This window comes from Drosophila gunungcola, unplaced genomic scaffold (genome assembly GCF_025200985.1).
Source record: "Drosophila gunungcola strain Sukarami unplaced genomic scaffold, Dgunungcola_SK_2 000001F, whole genome shotgun sequence".
Taxonomy (NCBI): Eukaryota; Metazoa; Arthropoda; class Insecta; order Diptera; family Drosophilidae; genus Drosophila; species Drosophila gunungcola.
Window position 1 is genome coordinate 181,252 of NW_026453197.1, and position 17,592 is coordinate 198,843.

General features: G+C 37.1%; 1 protein-coding gene across 6 annotated transcripts in view; it reads left to right on the forward strand.

Annotated features, from left to right (window-relative positions):
- LOC128262745 (protein spire) overlaps window positions 1-17,572 on the forward strand; it is a 44,696-nt gene extending 27,124 nt beyond the window's left edge. The window contains exons 4-17 of one of the 6 annotated variants that reach the window (XM_052997223.1): window positions 119-228; window positions 2,026-2,143; window positions 2,206-2,285; window positions 5,084-5,214; window positions 6,100-6,211; window positions 6,513-6,645; window positions 11,177-11,250; window positions 11,314-11,533; window positions 12,855-12,941; window positions 13,231-13,376; window positions 14,170-14,514; window positions 14,579-14,782; window positions 14,846-15,159; window positions 16,180-17,567. In XM_052997223.1, the coding sequence (XP_052853183.1) occupies window positions 119-228; window positions 2,026-2,143; window positions 2,206-2,285; window positions 5,084-5,214; window positions 6,100-6,211; window positions 6,513-6,645; window positions 11,177-11,250; window positions 11,314-11,533; window positions 12,855-12,941; window positions 13,231-13,376; window positions 14,170-14,514; window positions 14,579-14,782; window positions 14,846-15,159; window positions 16,180-16,399 (2,294 nt within the window). In that variant the 3' untranslated portion in view covers window positions 16,400-17,567. The other 5 variants (XM_052997222.1, XM_052997225.1, XM_052997224.1 and 2 more) reach the window with 5 other exon arrangements.
- The last annotated feature ends 20 nt before the right edge of the window (window positions 17,573-17,592 follow it).

The following is a 17,592-nucleotide window of genomic DNA, read 5'->3' on the forward strand; positions in this document are numbered from 1 at the left end:
TGAAGGTTATGTCGGACCGCGTGCCATGAATCACTTAAACCTTATGATAAATTAAACGAAGTTAAATTAAACTTTAAATTCCTATTTTTAAAAGTGGATTGAATATCGTTCATTGCAGAGACAGACGATGATTGCATTGACGAGGGCATCGACGAGGGCGACAAGCGCTGGGACGACGATTCCGAGGAGGAGCGCAACGATACCAAAGAACTAGAGCACATAATCGAGGTGGGTTTCCAATTCAAGCCGATTGTATCTGACATTTGCAATCTAGTCGTGTCATGATGTGCCAAAAAAAAAATAGCAGGCAAACAAAACAAACCAAAGCAAATTCGAACTCCCATTGAAGTGTGAGTCAGAGTTTTTCTTTATTTTTGTTTTGGGGGTGCGCCAAGATCTGACCTTTTGACCAGCTCCAATACGCTCCATTTGCCAGCTCTTATGACATGTAAATATATATAGAGCCAATGCATCGATATTCATCGGTGGGAAAACTGGTTTGGCTCACGTTACAGTTAACCAAAGCGAGCTTACACGGAAACACAATTTCTAAGTTTTTAAAACTGCGAAATGTTAATTCCCAATAGAGCAAAATAAAATTGGTTTGATTTCAAGAGATAAAAGTAGTCTCATTCATATTTGAATGAGTTTAAAAAAGTATAATATTGAAAAAAAAAATTATATTATCTTATATTTACTTTCTATTAAACTTTTAAATTTGTTTTACCAATTATACTTATAGTAATTATCAAAAATTAGTGGTTAAATCTACCAATACAAATGTATATTTAATAATATAAAGGGAAGGCCAAAAGTCTTAAAAAAACCCAAATTTTCTGTACTTTGTAAATGCTGGTAATTTAATTTTAAATAACATTAACAAATTAGTTTGACACATGAGTATCTTTTCGGACTGCAAAATAATAAGTTCCTTAGTACCTTATGCACATAATTCGATGACATAATGTTAGATTATAACATTTTATTACATATGGATCGTACACTGTCATGCAATCAGTTTTCTTTCTGTGCAGAAAAAAAAATAACTTGCAGATACTTGTTGTGCGCGTATCTATAACGCGGCTAACCGCAAACAAGCCGGATTCAGTCCGGGTTCTAGTCAGATACTAAGATTGCCGATGCCCGGCCGACCGACTGGAAAACAATTTCAATTGCGGCTCGATTGCATCGATATTAAATAACCGAAATAACCATAAAACCAAACGCTTTCGTAATCGTACGAAATCAGCCGCATATCTGTAAATCAGAAATCTGATTCGGAAACCGCCTTCAAACCGCTGCACTTGATTGCGCATCGGGAATTTTTCCGCGTTTTCAGGCAGAGCCAGTGCATCACCCATCCCGTTCGATCCCATCGAGATGGAGGATCCCCGATTTGGCAGTGGGGCGTGTGATAAACCTCACACCGTTGCTGATTGAGCTGAAGTCTTCGGTTCTGTTTGAGTGCTCTATGAGGGGCGGGGCTGGGTGGTTCTTCTCTAATGAGCCACTTTATAGAATTGACACATTGCTGTCAGGCAACAGTGAACACTGTGTGGACACCTGTCTTTTTTTCCACTTGCCTGACTTTTCTAGCACACCAACGAAAAGTGGAAAAGTATCTGCAACTAATATGGATAAATTAGCATTTTTCCAATGTCTGTGCTCTTACGGTTAGATAAGATTTGTTTTGGTGGAATAAATTGAGTTGGTCTATATACGAGATATGATTATCATGAATAAGAAGTGAAAGGAAATTGCCAAAGGCGCAAAACGTAATTAGCTTTGGTACGTAGAATTTATGTAAGCAGGATATCCGCAGATAGAAATAATCTTTTAATGAGTTCCCAGAATTTTTTGACTTCAAAAAAATGTAGTTAGCACAGGTATATAGACCTATTTATTTATAAAGTGATGATTACACATAGTGTTTTAGTTACCCAATTTTGCATTGGTTTGTTAAGACAACACACAAATATTTTAAAATATTTTACTAATGGTAATTTTAAATATAACCCTTTATAGACCTGCAGAAATCACATAAAAACCACCCTGCCGGAGAATCACTATAGAGCTGTTTGCAGAGCCCTCGTTACGGAGACCATAGAACTCCGTGTGTTTCTGCAACAGGTCCTGAACAATGGTAAGTACTCTTATCAAGACAACTAAGCAGACTGCCAACTAATTAATAACCTCAAATAGCAGGTGCCGAGAAGTTGATCAAGGCCTCAGAATCATCGACCACCACGCAACAAGAACTGGCGAAGCTGGGCTTCAACGACTGGGTAAGATTCTTCAAGAGTCCCCCCCTCCGTCCCCCACGCAAAACCCCAAGAAACTATAGTTATGTAATAGTGCTCCACTAATGGCCTACAGTGGCTAGCGACTCACGATTTGTTTGGCGCACCTCTTCGAGCCGCATTTTAACCAAAAACATATGTGCCATAAGCCATCATCATCATAATCATTATCGAAGAGATCACGAGCATTTGTGGCGGGGTTTTCCGCTCTGGGTTGGTACAAAAAAAAGTGAACTATTTCATGCATTGCCAAATGAAATTCACTTTTAATTTCAATAATTGGCCCGCGGTGGTCGCCTCTATTTTGGCCATCATCCTAATGAGTTCAACACCGCCGTTCCATATACACATAGTATATATTTTCTGCGAGGTATTTTAATGGGCGCATATATCATCTATAAAGTTTTGGCGCTTGCTGTGACCTTTAGCGAATATGTCGAGGCCGTCACAGGAGTTTGCCATCATCACATCGAGCCGCTATATCGCCGTCATCCAACCTCCGAAACTCATTGAGACACACACGCAAATTGGCCAGACACGCAAACCAAAATTCGCTCTTGTTTTTTGCTTCTGCTTTTTTCTTTACTTTTTTTGTGTCGTGAAAACTTATACTATAGATGGATTTTACCGTTCGAGGTGTGTTTGATTTTTTCAATCATATAGAAACCTAAAACCGTCAAAGAACAGTTGGCAAAATAGTTGATAATAAGGTATAATAGAGCGTAATGGTTGAGGGTTACTTAAATTCTTATGGTTTCAGATTTACATATTGGCATACCTTAAAAAATTAGTTCAGCTGGTTAGGTATCGATTCTGTTTTTACTCAGCAGATTTGGTTTAAAAAAAGCCAGGCAACTTTTATTTATTTATTAACAAATATAATTAATCATGAAGACTACAACTTTTAAAATTTAAATAAATATTATTATAAAGTAAATGAACACAATAAGATTTAAAAAAAATGATAACACATTAATTTTATATAAATATTTCCGTTAATTGTTCTGTTGTTAATTTGTTTGCTTAAATTATATTGCACAATTCCGGGAATGATTGTATTTATATGAACTGCTATTGATATAATTCAATCATTTTTGATATGTTATGGAGGGTCAACGGACTCTTCTAAAAATGTTATTTATTGGCTACCTAATGCTTCTAAAATATATAGTAATTTGTAGATCCTTTTAAATATATAACTCCACTGCACAAATATTTTTTGTACGCCTCACAGCCAATCGTTGCATGTCCGAAAAAAAACACGGCAAAAACAAGAAACCTTTGCGTGTGGAATAGACGACACATCATTATGCCATAATATTAGCTTATAGTGGAAGTGTACAGTATGAATACATTCAGATAATGAAATAGACCATAAATAATTTTCGCTTTGTATATATCTTAAACCCGTGAATTTGCATGTGCCAAAAGGCGGGGATTAAACAAAAAAAGGTGCAGCTACGGAATTGGCCAATTAATTGGCCAGACATATACAATATATCATATGTGCAAAGAAGAGTTGGTAAAAAGTCGAGTATGTTTATTTTGTGTCTGTTTTTTTGTTGTTGCTATTGCAAAACGTAATTTCAGGCCATTGTAGAGGGTTGATTAAAACCCGTCTTATCATTTTCTATTTCTTCGATAAGAATTCTCCGCCTCTGTTTGGTCTATTGTTTATAGGGAGAGTGTTTTCTTTTATTTCTTGTTCTCTTTTTTTGACTACTATGAAAGAAGTGTGTCTTTAGTCAGCGGTTTTTTCATGTTTTCTGCGAAGCCAACAGCCTTCAGAATGTCACACAGCCAACTGATTCTTAAAACACTTTTTTTTAGTGAGTTTACATTGTTTTTGTTTGGGTATAATTATGCTGGAATTGCGGAAATTCAACTGGTTCTGCTTTGGTGTTTATACATTTTCTTGATGGGTTTTGGACGTGTATTGCTGCTGTCGGGGGAAAAAAGGTTTTCCGAGGAAATCTTTCTTTTTCAGCAGACATTGAGTCTGTGTTTCGCTTAGCTGCATTTGATGATGTCGATGATTTGGTATGCTAATTTTTGTATCGAGACGATACCAATTTTGTACGCACATGGGCCAAAGTATTTCCACAGCAACTGAGATACATCCCAACTCTTGCGGAAGCTGCTGCCACTCAAAGGTGAGCTGATGTTGCTGCTGTATCTAATGTTGCTGTTGTTAGCGTAATTGAAGCGTGGCGCGGCATCTTATGTATGTGCAACATGGTGTCAAAACATGTGCTGCCATTGATGATTTCAGCTGGGGCTGAACTGAAATCGGACCCTAGATACTACTACTGTACACTCCACCTTCCGCCGCCGTTTTGCATGTTTAATGAGGTGTCTCAAAATGCATGGCCACCAATTGACGATGAACAGGAAGACGGCGCGAATGGAAAGTGAAATTGCGGATCACTGTTACATATTAGCCCCATTGTGTGCTAAATAGTCTTCCTGCCATCTCGCGCAGCTTTCAACACACATTACTCATACGCACGGTTAACGTGTCATGCCGATGGATTGGCCCCACACAGCGGGAGTCTAAATTATTGGCTAATTAATAAAATAATTGCAAATGTGAATTGCGCCTCCCACTCAATGCCGTAAACTCTTATTTCTTCCTGTTTTAAGCACGAACTGCAGCTGTGGAGGGCACTGCAAGTAGGTCCACAGTTCCAATGCATGTTTGTGATTGCCCTGTCCCCAATCTCCAACGATATGTCCCAAAAAACTGGTCTCTATTGACTAACCACACCTTTCCGAATCCACAGGCACGCTTCTGGGTGCAGGTGATCGACGAATTGCGGCGGGGTGTGAGGCTGAAGAAGAGCAACCACGAACGCACACCCATCGAATATGAACTGACACCCTACGAAATACTCATGGGCGACATTAGAGCCAAGTGAGTACAATCTTTTTGATCTATTATTGTGTTATCCAACAAAAGTTAAGTAAACATCACATAAAGCTGCATGAAAGTGACCAATATACACAATTATCAGTTATCATTTATATGTTATTACCTTATTATAGTTGCATGCAACTTTTTGAAAAATTTTTTTTTAATTTTTGCGGATGTAATAATTACGAATGTTTTTAATGTACATGTTAACGGCTAAAAATTGATTCAACTATATTTCTTAAAAATTACCTTTCTATTTTATGGTTTCCTATATAATACGATTTCTTTGCTTTTTATTTTAAATGTGTCATTCCTGATATAAAATTATAAACAAAAATATATTTATTTATAATCTTCTTTAAGGGATAGGTTAAGTAGATTTTGAGTTCTGATTTCCACGAACTTCCAAAAAGACGTTTTCGGAAAAATCGGTTTAAAGTTCTTCATAAGTGAACAATATGGTAGAAGGGCCGGTCGTTTAAAACGCTGTAACTCCGTTAGTTTTACTCGGATTGACTCGAAATTTCTACAGAATATTCTTAACATATGATTCAGACCAACCCCTTACTAAAGCCATTAAATAATTTTACTCACTTTGTGTTTTCAATTTAGTTGAAGTACTTTTTATTATTTTGAATTAATAATTAATTTAAAAAAAATTTGCTTGGAAATTAAATGTGAATAAAAAGGTTTATTTATTGCACAATTTAACTTTTAAATTAGAACATTTCCTAATGTTGCAAAAATGTTGGTCGTCTTAATTTATTTCTTTGTTATTTTAAAAACTATATATTTTTGTAGCCTACCATATTTTACCTTTTTCCAACGATAAATGAAAACAATGCTTAATCAGAAACCGCATCTAACCCTAATTTCTCTTCACAGAAAGTATCAATTGCGCAAGGTGATGGTAAACGGTGATATTCCGCCGCGCGTCAAGAAAGATGCCCACGCCATGATCTTGGAGTTCATCAGGTCACGGCCGCCGCTGAAGAAGGTGTGTAAGGCCCCCAATTCCAGTGCCACGGCAAATTCCAAATCCATCTGCACCGCCAGTTCCGAAAGCAACCTCAATTCCAACTGCAGTCCCCCACCATAAAAATCCCCATTTGCCGCTTGCACAGTGTGAAATATTGATCTTGTGGCTTTCCTTCCTGTCGATTCAATTTCATTTGTCTTGATCTCGTGACCATTTCTTCTTTTTTTGTACCAAAAGAATCAAATTGTTTTTCTTACTCAAAATAAAAATTATTGGTTCACCTTTCGTTTCTGTATCTGTATTTTCCCGGATCCAACAGGCAAGTGAACGCCAATTGGGACCGCCGCGCATGTGCGAACCGTCGCCGCGGGAGCAGCTGATGGAGTCCATCCGCAAAGGCAAGGAACTGAAGCAGATCACACCGCCGGAAGCGCCAACCCTGAGGCAAAGGAGTAAGTCATCACATTATTTATTAGCATATAATTATTATTTTATTAGCATACAAATTCCTACTCATAACTGGCAATATCTGATACATCCGGGCATGTATTATATTTGTGTTTTAGAACAACAAGAACATATTTATTGGCATATAATAACATAGTGTGGGTCGGATTTTATAAGAAATGTAAGTTGGTTTTATAATTACGAAACTTCATGATAGACCGAGAACATTTTAGTTTTATACTTTCGACTTTAAAAAACAATTTTTGTTGATTTTATAATTGCTAAACGTAATCAAAAATACAAAACCATATTTTAAATCTACATTAATCCAAGATTATATTTTCCATTTAAAGATAAAAATTCTAAACAATTGTTATAATTTTTTACAGTCCCTGATAAAAATATAACTAAATCCTAAACAAATTAACTAATGGGCTTCACTCTCATTGACTTTTCCCATGAAAAGCCAAGCCCATTGTCGAAGGGAAAACTTATGGATTATGCACAGTGCCAGCCAAAAATAGATGCCGCCTCTAATCTTTTGCGAGCGTTCATCGACTAAGTTTGGGTTCTGGTCTTGGGTTCCTTGTGTTGTCATCGTCGATTCCAAATTTTGAACGCCAGCCGCCCATAAATTGTGGTCGCACATGTGTGCTTATATAGACAACCGATGTCTCCTGCCGCCCAGAAATCTAGAGAAGTGCAGTGAAGGAGAGGTGCTGGGAAAAACTTGTTACTGGCAAGACTTTTTTCTGCACTTGTCGCTGGGGGAGCCCCATCGTCTGTCTGTTCGTCCGTCCGTCCTTCTCTTTCTCTGCCATGTTTGTTTGTTTGCTGGCCGGCCTGTTTGTATGTGTTTGCCGGCGCTGTGCTGTGCGCATGCTAACATAGATCAAAAACGGCAACATTTTCCAATCCCAACACGGAAAAAAATGAGTTCTAGTTAAACTAAAGTATTGGTGATAAATTTAAATAAGATTGATAATATTAAAAACAATACCTTATAAACAACAAAATATGTTGAATGTTTTTTAAAATATCAAACTTTAGGGCATAAATATTTTAATTAATATTTATAAAACTGTTAAAATAATAAGTATCAACACCAGGTTGGGATCATTCGTTTAATATACAAAGCATAAATTTTTTCCTGTGCAATCTGCATCCCGAATCCAAGATTGAAATCCCCAAACCGCTCTGTTGGAGGAAGCGTGCAAAATTGTGACACACAAAGATAGCGACAACGCGACGACAACAAAGACATTGCAACAACAGAAATAATACCAACCACATTTAAGCCAAGAAAATCCAAGAAAAACCAAGCACGACAACCTCATCTCAGACGAGGTTGTTGGCTATTGTTGGCTGTTTGGGTTGTTTTCTTTTCGGGGCCTCATGGCTGCAACTGCCAGCCAAAAATGAATTTTAATTCTTGGTAAAACTCATTGACGCGATTGATTATTGAGATGCATATTTACAACCGCCAAATTATATGACTTAAAAAAAGAGTAGATGGTAAGCGGGTTAAAAACAAAAAAAAAATGTTTCAAAATTATAAAAAAAAGTGCAGTACAGACAGCTTAATTAAATTTATAAATAATAATAATAAACAACTTTTAAAATAGATTTAAACAAATTCTAAAATGAATTCTAATTATTTATCTCGTTAGCCAACATCAAATTTTTCAACAACAACATTTTACATTTTACATGCACATTTTAAAGCCTATCTTTAAGGCAAAAGCTTAAGATTTGTGAAAATAAAAGCATACCTAGAGGATCTAATGCAGTGGTAAAAAAACATAGTAAATTCAAATATTTTGTACTCAATTTAAATTTTGTTCTCTTTGATTATTACAAAATTTAAAAATTTTGTATTTGACTATTTTTAGATTTTGATTTTAATATCTAAAAAGTTAATTAATTTCCATATTAAACTTAAAAAAATTCACTTAAAATAAATAGGAATTACTTTTAATGTTATGATTTCCACATCTATTTAAACATTTCAATACTAAATAATGAAATTTTTAATGCATTGTATTTATTATTACGATTAAATATTTAATTTAAATATAAAATTTTCAATTAAATAGTCAGTTATTTATTTTTACTATTCCATTTGTGTATCAGTGTGGATAAAATTTATAGTTTGTTCTTTTAAGAAAATTTAAATTGAACTCTTTTTTTAAAAAGGGAAATCATTAGTTTTTTTCCAACCTGACCCTGAACCGACCTCGACTTTCTTAGTTCTTGAAACTTTAATTGCCATATCCTCGAAGGATTTCATGCGCTTACTCATCTTCGAGTGGTGTGTGTCTTTGTTGTTGCGGGATCCTGCCGACGTCATCACCGAACGATGACGTATAAATCACCCACGCAACAACAGCGACGACGGTTAAGCAACTTTTTAGACGCTTTGAATGTCAAAACAAAACATTTGCGCTCTCTTTTTTGTGAGCGAAGCGCATGCGCGAACTGAGTCGAAAAGTGGGGAAGCTCGAGTTGACAGCTGCCACATTGCTCAGTTCCGTGTCGAGCTTCACTAGAGACGCCTCGTTGGCCCATGGGCTCTTCAGTTTTGTTATTCTATTCGGGCTAAGTGAAATTGAAAAACGAAAGCGGTGGCTATTAAATAAAATAAACAGAGTACTAGAAGAGCCAAAAAGTGACTTTCCCAAAGCTAAACCGCATTTAACGGAGCTGCAGGCTGGACAGAACCTTATCAACCCTCTCTGAAAAGAGAGAAAAGCGGTGACCCCACAGAGGGGTGGCTTCCCTTTTTTCCGCATTCGGTATCGATCCGAGTACCCCATGCAACCGTGTAGGAAAAGCGAAAAGTGAAACGCCAGTGGAAAATGTGCCAGGCTTAACCCATGGATGCCCGGCCAGCGAAACGCTCCACGGCGGCCGCCGTCTTCCGGTCGCATCATATGCCCAGGGAGTCGGATCTGGTGGACATTGGCAGCGATGCCTCACTGTACTGCGAGTCCAGTCAGACCACCAGTACCACTCCGAATCCCAATGCCAGTGCCGACCAGGATTTGGAGCAGCCACAGCCAACTCCTCGGGCGGCGCCGAGAGCATCGGCCTCCAATAATCCACCAACTCCCAAGCCCCGACAGGCCATCAAGTCATCAAAAGGTAGTCATCATCAGCATCTCAGACCCCCTCGAAAAGTACACAAAAGCCATTCCCCATTGTTGAATGTGCTCCACTTTGACCTGGTTTCGATTTCAGGTCTGCCCCAAAGTGGGCTAAGAAGTGGGTGGGGTTTCGTAGACCGTAGACCGAAGACCGCTTCCCCAAGGCAGTGTTTTGTGTTCAAGGAGCTACTCCGAGGCAACTGCGGTAATTGCCGTCATGATATGACTTCGATTTTAAGCTTCAAGTCATTAGAGCCATGAAGAAATATGGCCAAGAAAGAGTTTTAGATGTGGTGAAGGCTTAATACTCTTTGTTGTTGGCCAACATATGGAATGGCGTGTGGGAAATAAGTGGTTAAAGTTTAACTTACTTAAAAATAAATAATTAGAATTTGTAATTAACATTTAAAAGGAGTGTTAAAGTTATTTAAATGTAAAAAATGTAAGATAAACACTTTTTTTTATTATAGATTTTTAATTTTATCTAAAGTAATCACGAGTAATATGATTAGTATCTTACCCTTAGGCAAGTGTTATTTCAGATAACCAGTAAATAACAACAAATAAAACAATCCACAAACAATTAAGATAGCTTAATACATCTTCGACCTAATTAACCTTTTAAAAAATATTTTTTTTTTGCAAAATGCGTTAAATGCTAAAAAAAAAATAATAATTTGCTGAAGATTGAGTTAGATTAAAAAAAATTGTTCTTGTTTTTATCAACAATATATTTATATTTCAACAATTGTTAGTTCAATTTCTTATATTAATTAAGAGTGAATACATTTCTTTTAATTTTAAGTGTACGTTTTTGGTACATAATTTACTTTTTAAATTTTGAACTGGTCTAAAAAAGCACCACTCCAGTCTAGTATATATTTTTCTTGTCAAAGTCCAAGACAAACCAAATCGATAGAAACATTCGTGCTTGCCCCCGGTGGTCAGTAGTCGAATGGCCAGCTGGATCACGTAGCAGCTATTACAGAGGCCGTAAACCCATAAAGTTCAAGTCGAAAGACTTGCACGAAGGCGAAGCGAACTCTTCCGCTGCAGATATAAGTTCTCAGGCGTTGCACAAGCGGAGTGGGTTTTATAAGTAGAACCATTAAGTGCGTTGGGCTTAACGGCTTTAATGGAGTAACTAACTACCACAAAATGGAAAACAATGACTTCTTTTAACTTCGGTGGAAGCGAGAACCCAGTCATGTCACCTCTCATTGCGCAATGAGCGAGCAAAAAGGGTTTAAAAAAATCCGGTTTCATTACGAGTTATCCAGAGATATAGGTGCCTGCTCCATTGCCCCATGATATTCATTAGATAATCCAATCAAGCGCATTTTTCCCACCACTTTCGACTTATTGTTACACCGATCTGTTTTTCTTGCAGTGCTTCCAAATGCAAACTCCACGCTGTCACGATCCAGACAGCGGCTCATCAAAGTGGATTTCTCCAAGTTTCAGGTGGGTGCCATTGCATTAAATAACAGCCAAAGAAATCCTATTGACTTGCGTAATATATTCTAGGACGAAGATCTCTTCTACGATGAGTCCAGCATCAGCAGCTCCCACTCCACAGCGGCCACCCACCAGCACCACCATCAGCATCATCATCCTCACCATTCCGAGATGCATCGCTGCTCGCAGCCCAAGATGCCGCCATATCCATTCGGTGGCTACATGGTGCCCAGCCAGGCACGACAAGATTGCCGGGAGACGGCGTCGCTGATGCGGCCAAGACGCACAAGTGAGTATCCTATTCTACCAGAGTATTATGCAATATATATCTATAACCCACTCGGGCACTTTGGAGCACACGCCACTAGAGCACAAAGTACAAAAATCGGTTTTGATTTGTTTGTAATTCGAGAACCTTTTGGATGATGTTTTGGCTAAGCACCTTTCGGTTTTGGATTGGTTATTTTTACAAGTAATAATACTTTAAGGTCAATTACATAAAAACAAGTATCAAAAATAAAGAAAAAAAATCATTTTAAGAAAAAAATAGAACAACAAAATTGTCTTAGATATTTAAAATATTTAAAGGTCAAATTAAAAAAAAAATTTAGAAACTAAAATGTTTTTTTTCTGAAATATTAGCAATGAACAACTAAGTTTAAAAATATTAAACTGCCTTATTTTATTTTACCAATAAATAAATTTTGTAAAGCTTTCTCCAATTTATATAACTGTCCGCTTATTTTTTAAGCACTTGTAATTGTGTAATGCTTATTAGCTATAAACGAAACTATCTTTAATTTAGAAAACCGGTTTGCTTTATGCTCTAGCTTAAATGCCATGGCCAAAGCCATTGCCTTAAGTATCTCTCTAATTAATTTGGGTTTTTATTTGCAAACAGAAAGTTAAAAAACCGCAAGACAAACATAATCAAGTTCTACAGACTTAAAATTTTATTAAATGTCTTATGGTAATGAAACTAACTGTCTGTGATATGGTTTTAATTTTTATATTTATATTATTTTTATTTCTTACTTTTTTCCTTTCCTTCCACAACAAACTAAAAACAAAAACACAAACTTAATTTTGTCAAGGTATTTGATCGTTTTTCTGTGAACACACGCTGCTAGCTTATATCGATTAATACATTTTTATTATTTTGTTTGACGAAAGCGAAGCAATAACAAGATCGAGTGAATGATTTGTAACCAAAAACTCGCACTAAGAACAAAAAACCAGTAAAAAAAAATATTTGGTGTGGGCAGATCTAACAAACAGCAATTTAAAAAATTGGCGATCGGTTGAGGAGGCACTCAAGCACACAAAACAAGGCACACAAATATACATCAAATAATCTCGAAATATTTTGTAAAAACGAAAACAACCAAGTAAACCTAGAAATATAATAAAATCTACTGCAATTGCCTCTTAGTATTATTTTGTATGGCACTCCCAAGTAGTTTTTTCTTTGGTTCTAAATATAAAATTAAATTTCATTATTCGTATAAAAATAATGTATTTTCAACTTTGCCAAAAAATTACGCTTACAAAAAATAAAACAAACGAACAAAATAAAAATGCTGACTGAACTAATAATGAAACCTGATCAGTGGAGCCAGCAAGGCAGACGGCGCCTCCAGAAGAGCCATCCTTCACGGAGGACGAGTACCACAGGTTCTACGACACGGCCCTGGAATGTAAATATTTGCTAAGAGAATAAAACAAAAAAAAAATAAGATAATGCATTGCCATCTTGCATGATTGTCCCCCATATATTGGATCTCGAAATTGCATCAAGACGTCAGCCATAAAAGCATACACCACACATATATATAGCTTGCTTTTAAAATAAACATCTTACATTTGACATATACCTTTTCCCCTTTCTTTCACCTCCTTCACTGTCCACGTACTCGCATATAAAAAGAACTCATCCGCTCTGTTGACCCTGACTGACAGTCCTTTTCTCATCCTTTTCATTGACAGCCTACGACCTGGCCACTCAGTGCGAGTCGAGACGGGCTTCCCTGCGCCGCCACACCATTGTGGGATGCCAGAGCAACCTGGACGAGACGCACTCCATGCCGCCCACGCGGCCCGAATCGCGTCAATCGGACGACGTCAACAAGGAGGTAAGTCCCCCAGGACAATAGTGAGGATTTTATGGGGAATGGGTCGTTGTAACTTTTGTTTTATCCTTTACTAAATGAACACAAACATATCTGACTGTCATCCCTTGGGTTTTATTTCCTTAATTTTCTTTGAGGGGACAATATGCCTCAATATTTCAATGTCCCTTTAATAAATCATTGATGTCTCATGTATCCTTTTTATTTATTAAGTAATACATACTCTATGTCATAGGTTTTTGCAGTCAATATAAAAACTCACAAAATTATTGACAGATTTTAAATTATTTGGTAATTATTTTCCATTACTTTTTAATATACTGCTGGTAAATCTTGTTCTTAATTTAATTTCTGAGCTTGAGTAATTACATTTATCCAGATAAATTAATATTTAATATTCTGCATAATTTTTTTTAAAGACATTTATAATACTAAATCATAGGTTGTTTTAAATTAATAACTTAGTCGAGAAAACAATATTTAACCAACCCTGTAAACTGATTTAAAAATAAATTTTTTTTTAACAATTTGTAAATATATTACTGAAAAACCTTTTAAATAAATGTAATTGCAATAAATCAAATATATCTGCGCCCTAGGGTTTTATTTCATCTAAATTTTTTTGAGGCAACATGCTTGTATAATTCAATGTCCGCTAAATATAGGCCAATGTCTTTTATTTTTTTGAATTTTTTAAATTTTTCAAAGATTTTTTTAAAAATATGGATGAGCTTGAACCTAAAATTATTTTCTTAATTTAAGTATTTGCGTTTAATCAAATGTATTTCCTTCGCAGACGACCAAGAGAAGTCCTGCGGAGCTGACGCATTCCCATCCCTCAGACGAGGCCAATTCAACATCCTCGCTTGGGCCATGGAACAAGTCCTTCATGGATAAGCAGACCTGGATGGAACGGGGTGACGATCGCCTGTCCGTCACCCTTGCGGAGATCGTTCACATTCGTTCCGTCATGACCAAGGCGGAGCTGGAGGGCCTGCCGATGGACGTGCGCGTCAAGGAGGATGTTGAAAAGCGTCGCGTCTGTTTCTTGTGCCTCCGCACCCGCTTCTCGTTCTTCGGCCCGTGGGGCATCCAGTGCAAGCTGTGCCAGCGCACCGTCTGCGCCAAGTGCTACACCAAGGTTGGTTCTTTTATTCTCTCAATCTGGAGAATATTTGCTATATATTTTTTCTGGCCTTTCCCAGATGCGCATTCCCTCGGAGCACTTCCGCAACGTGCCACTCGTGCTGATCTCACCATCGCTGCTGTCCAGTCCGGCCAGCTCGAGCACCCCATCACCCTCCCATCACGCCCAGCAGGCGCACTCTTCGTCGACGGGGAACATTATGGATGACCAGTTCCCCAAGTCGCTGATCGAGCGTCTCCTGCGCTCCGAGTCGGAACGAAAGGTATCGATCTTGCAATAAAGCCTTCTCCTCACACATTACTAATAATCAATCCGTTTGCTCCAGACTCGCAGCACTGTGGGCAGTGCCCCATCCTCACCCAAACACCAAAGATCAAACATGAGCACGCCGGGGATCAGCGTGGGACCCGGAGCATCCTCCACCGCCTCCGGGGCCACTGGACAGGCTGTGGAGGCGTTGCACGACCAGGCGGCCATGTCGGCCTCCTATTCCGCGGCCATGCGACCTTCGGGCGTCCATCAGCACCAGAAGCAGCACTACAACAACGCCATGTCCCGTAGCATGGAGGGACCCCGCAGTCTGCCCGTGCACAGCCCAGCATATCGACCGCTCTCCAACAACAGCACGCTGGAGAGGAAGTGAGTTTCAGAACTTATATAATCTATACAAATAATTTTAAGCCAGTACATATTTTACGAATTACTGCTGAGTGGTTTTACAATTTCATAAATTTAATTTCCCTTTATTCTACACAAAAAACATACAAAATCCAAAATTACCTAAAAATTATCAAAATTACCTACATTTTAGGAATGATTACCTTGAAAGTGTCAGCATTAACTATAATGTCCTTACTTTATGGCCATGCAAGTCAATTTTTAACTAATTTTTCCCAAAACTAAAGTACATTTCGACAGATTTAAAGTAATTCTTCCTTAAATTTATATATTTATAATGTCATTTTGGATTTTTTTCTTACGTACAGTAGAATAAGTTTTATTCCAATATGTATACTTTATATAAATTTATTTAATCAGGATAAATTTCATAAAATATTGCTAAAGCGTTGGCAATTTTTTATATTGATCAAATTCATATTTATATAATATTATATTTTAGATATAATAATATTTAACTTTTATATAAATTTATTAAATCAGGATAAATTTCATAAAATATTGCTAAGGCGTTGGCAATTTCTTAGTTTTAGTCGGCATTATCTTTTGGCTTAACAGTTCGAAATTATTTTTGTCTTTTAAAAAAAAAAACCTCACATTTAGAGAGCGAATGTGTGTTCATTTGATTTCATGATAACTTCATTTGGCCATTTATAAACTAGAAACCTAACCTGATATTGAGAAACCTGCCCTAAGAGAAAGTTCCGCCTTGCGGGTCACATAGGATTTTTTTCGTAATTCTTTTTTCAAATCATGTCTTAAATGTATCTTTATCTTAAAAAAAGTTATTTTTGTTAATTTATTAATGTTTTTGACCCCGTGTACCTACAATTAATGTATAAACTTGTTTGACTAAAGAAACTATTAATGGATATTATCTATTAATGTCACTTGTTTAAAATTAATAAAAATATTTTTAAATTCAACAATACTGTTAATGCCCTGTAAAAGTGAGTTATTAAACTAAAATTCATCTTCCAGATCCCGCTTCTCGAGGGGCTTCAACCTGTTCTCCTCGGGCAGCCATCTGGCCCAGACGCAGGAGCAGAAGGAAAACCTGCGGGGCGAGCAGGTGACCGTGTGCAACGACTGCCAGGGATTGGTCAACGAAATCACCAGCTCCGTAAAGCAGAAGCGCAGCTCTGCCCGGAACCGCACCATTCAGAATCTCACCCTGGATTTGACGCCCGTCTGGAAGTAGGCGGGTAATCAATCGGAAAGAATCACACTGCAGTGCGTTTTTTGAAGACCGTGGGATGATGGCAACAGAGTTCCAACGACTGACTTTGCTCCATCGCTATATAATTAATATCATTGACTTGATGACTTTGATTGACTCATTAACGAGAACGGACATTATTTGATTACTGACCTGTTTGAACTGAACTGAACTGTTTGAACTTTTTCATTTTCAACGTAACTGTTGTAGGGCCTTCGAAACGCACTTGAATAATTAGCTATTTAGCATATGTATGGATTAGATCGACTGTTGTACACATTAAATAGAGAGCCTCAAGGAGCCTCGTTTGTAAATCATCATGTTAGTCTAGTTATTAAGCGAAGAAGAATACCGAGAATTCCTGGCTGAAGCTTTGTACATTTTCTGCCGGCTACAGAGAGATCCGCTTGAGCGCACCCCACCACATACTACTTATAAAGATGATAACTTACACGTCGCTATACATTATATTATCGCAATACGATGCCGTTGTTTGTAACTGTTTAATTTATGCGTAAATGTTGATTAAGTACACGTAATCATTACTCTTGTATCCGCGTATATCAAGTGCACATATATTCGATCTTAGTTGAATGCCCCGGCTCTTGCTCTCGTTAAAGCATGAGCGAAGTATCATTAATCAATATTCGCAATACAATCCCCAGTTCAGAGAATGGATTTCGGTTGTTGAACATAGTTAATCGAAAATGTGAAACTTTTGTGCTTGCGCAGATCTTTGTTTACCTTGTGAAGTTTTCGTTTTGTTCAAACCCCCATTAACTACAAAAACTACATGATAGCCTAATTTAATTTAAGTCGGCGTTGCAATGCGACCCAAACTATTCAGTTAATTCATTTAGTTTTAATTCTTGTGTAAGTGCGTCTATTTTGTAAGCGACTCTTTATAATTGTACAAGCTGATGATGCAAAGCAAACCAATAACAAAATCATTATTATATTATCTACTTGTAACTGCTACTATAGTTTTTCTAAACAGTTTTTGAAAGTTTTTGTTTCTCTTCTCTGTAATTGTAAATGCATTTAAGTACTTGTAATATTAAATTTTATGATTTTAAGTTCAATTCGCTTGCAATAATTTACCACACACCGAACACACAAAGAGATCGAAAACACACAAAACAGCAATAATAAAAGATAACAAACTAATTAAAGAA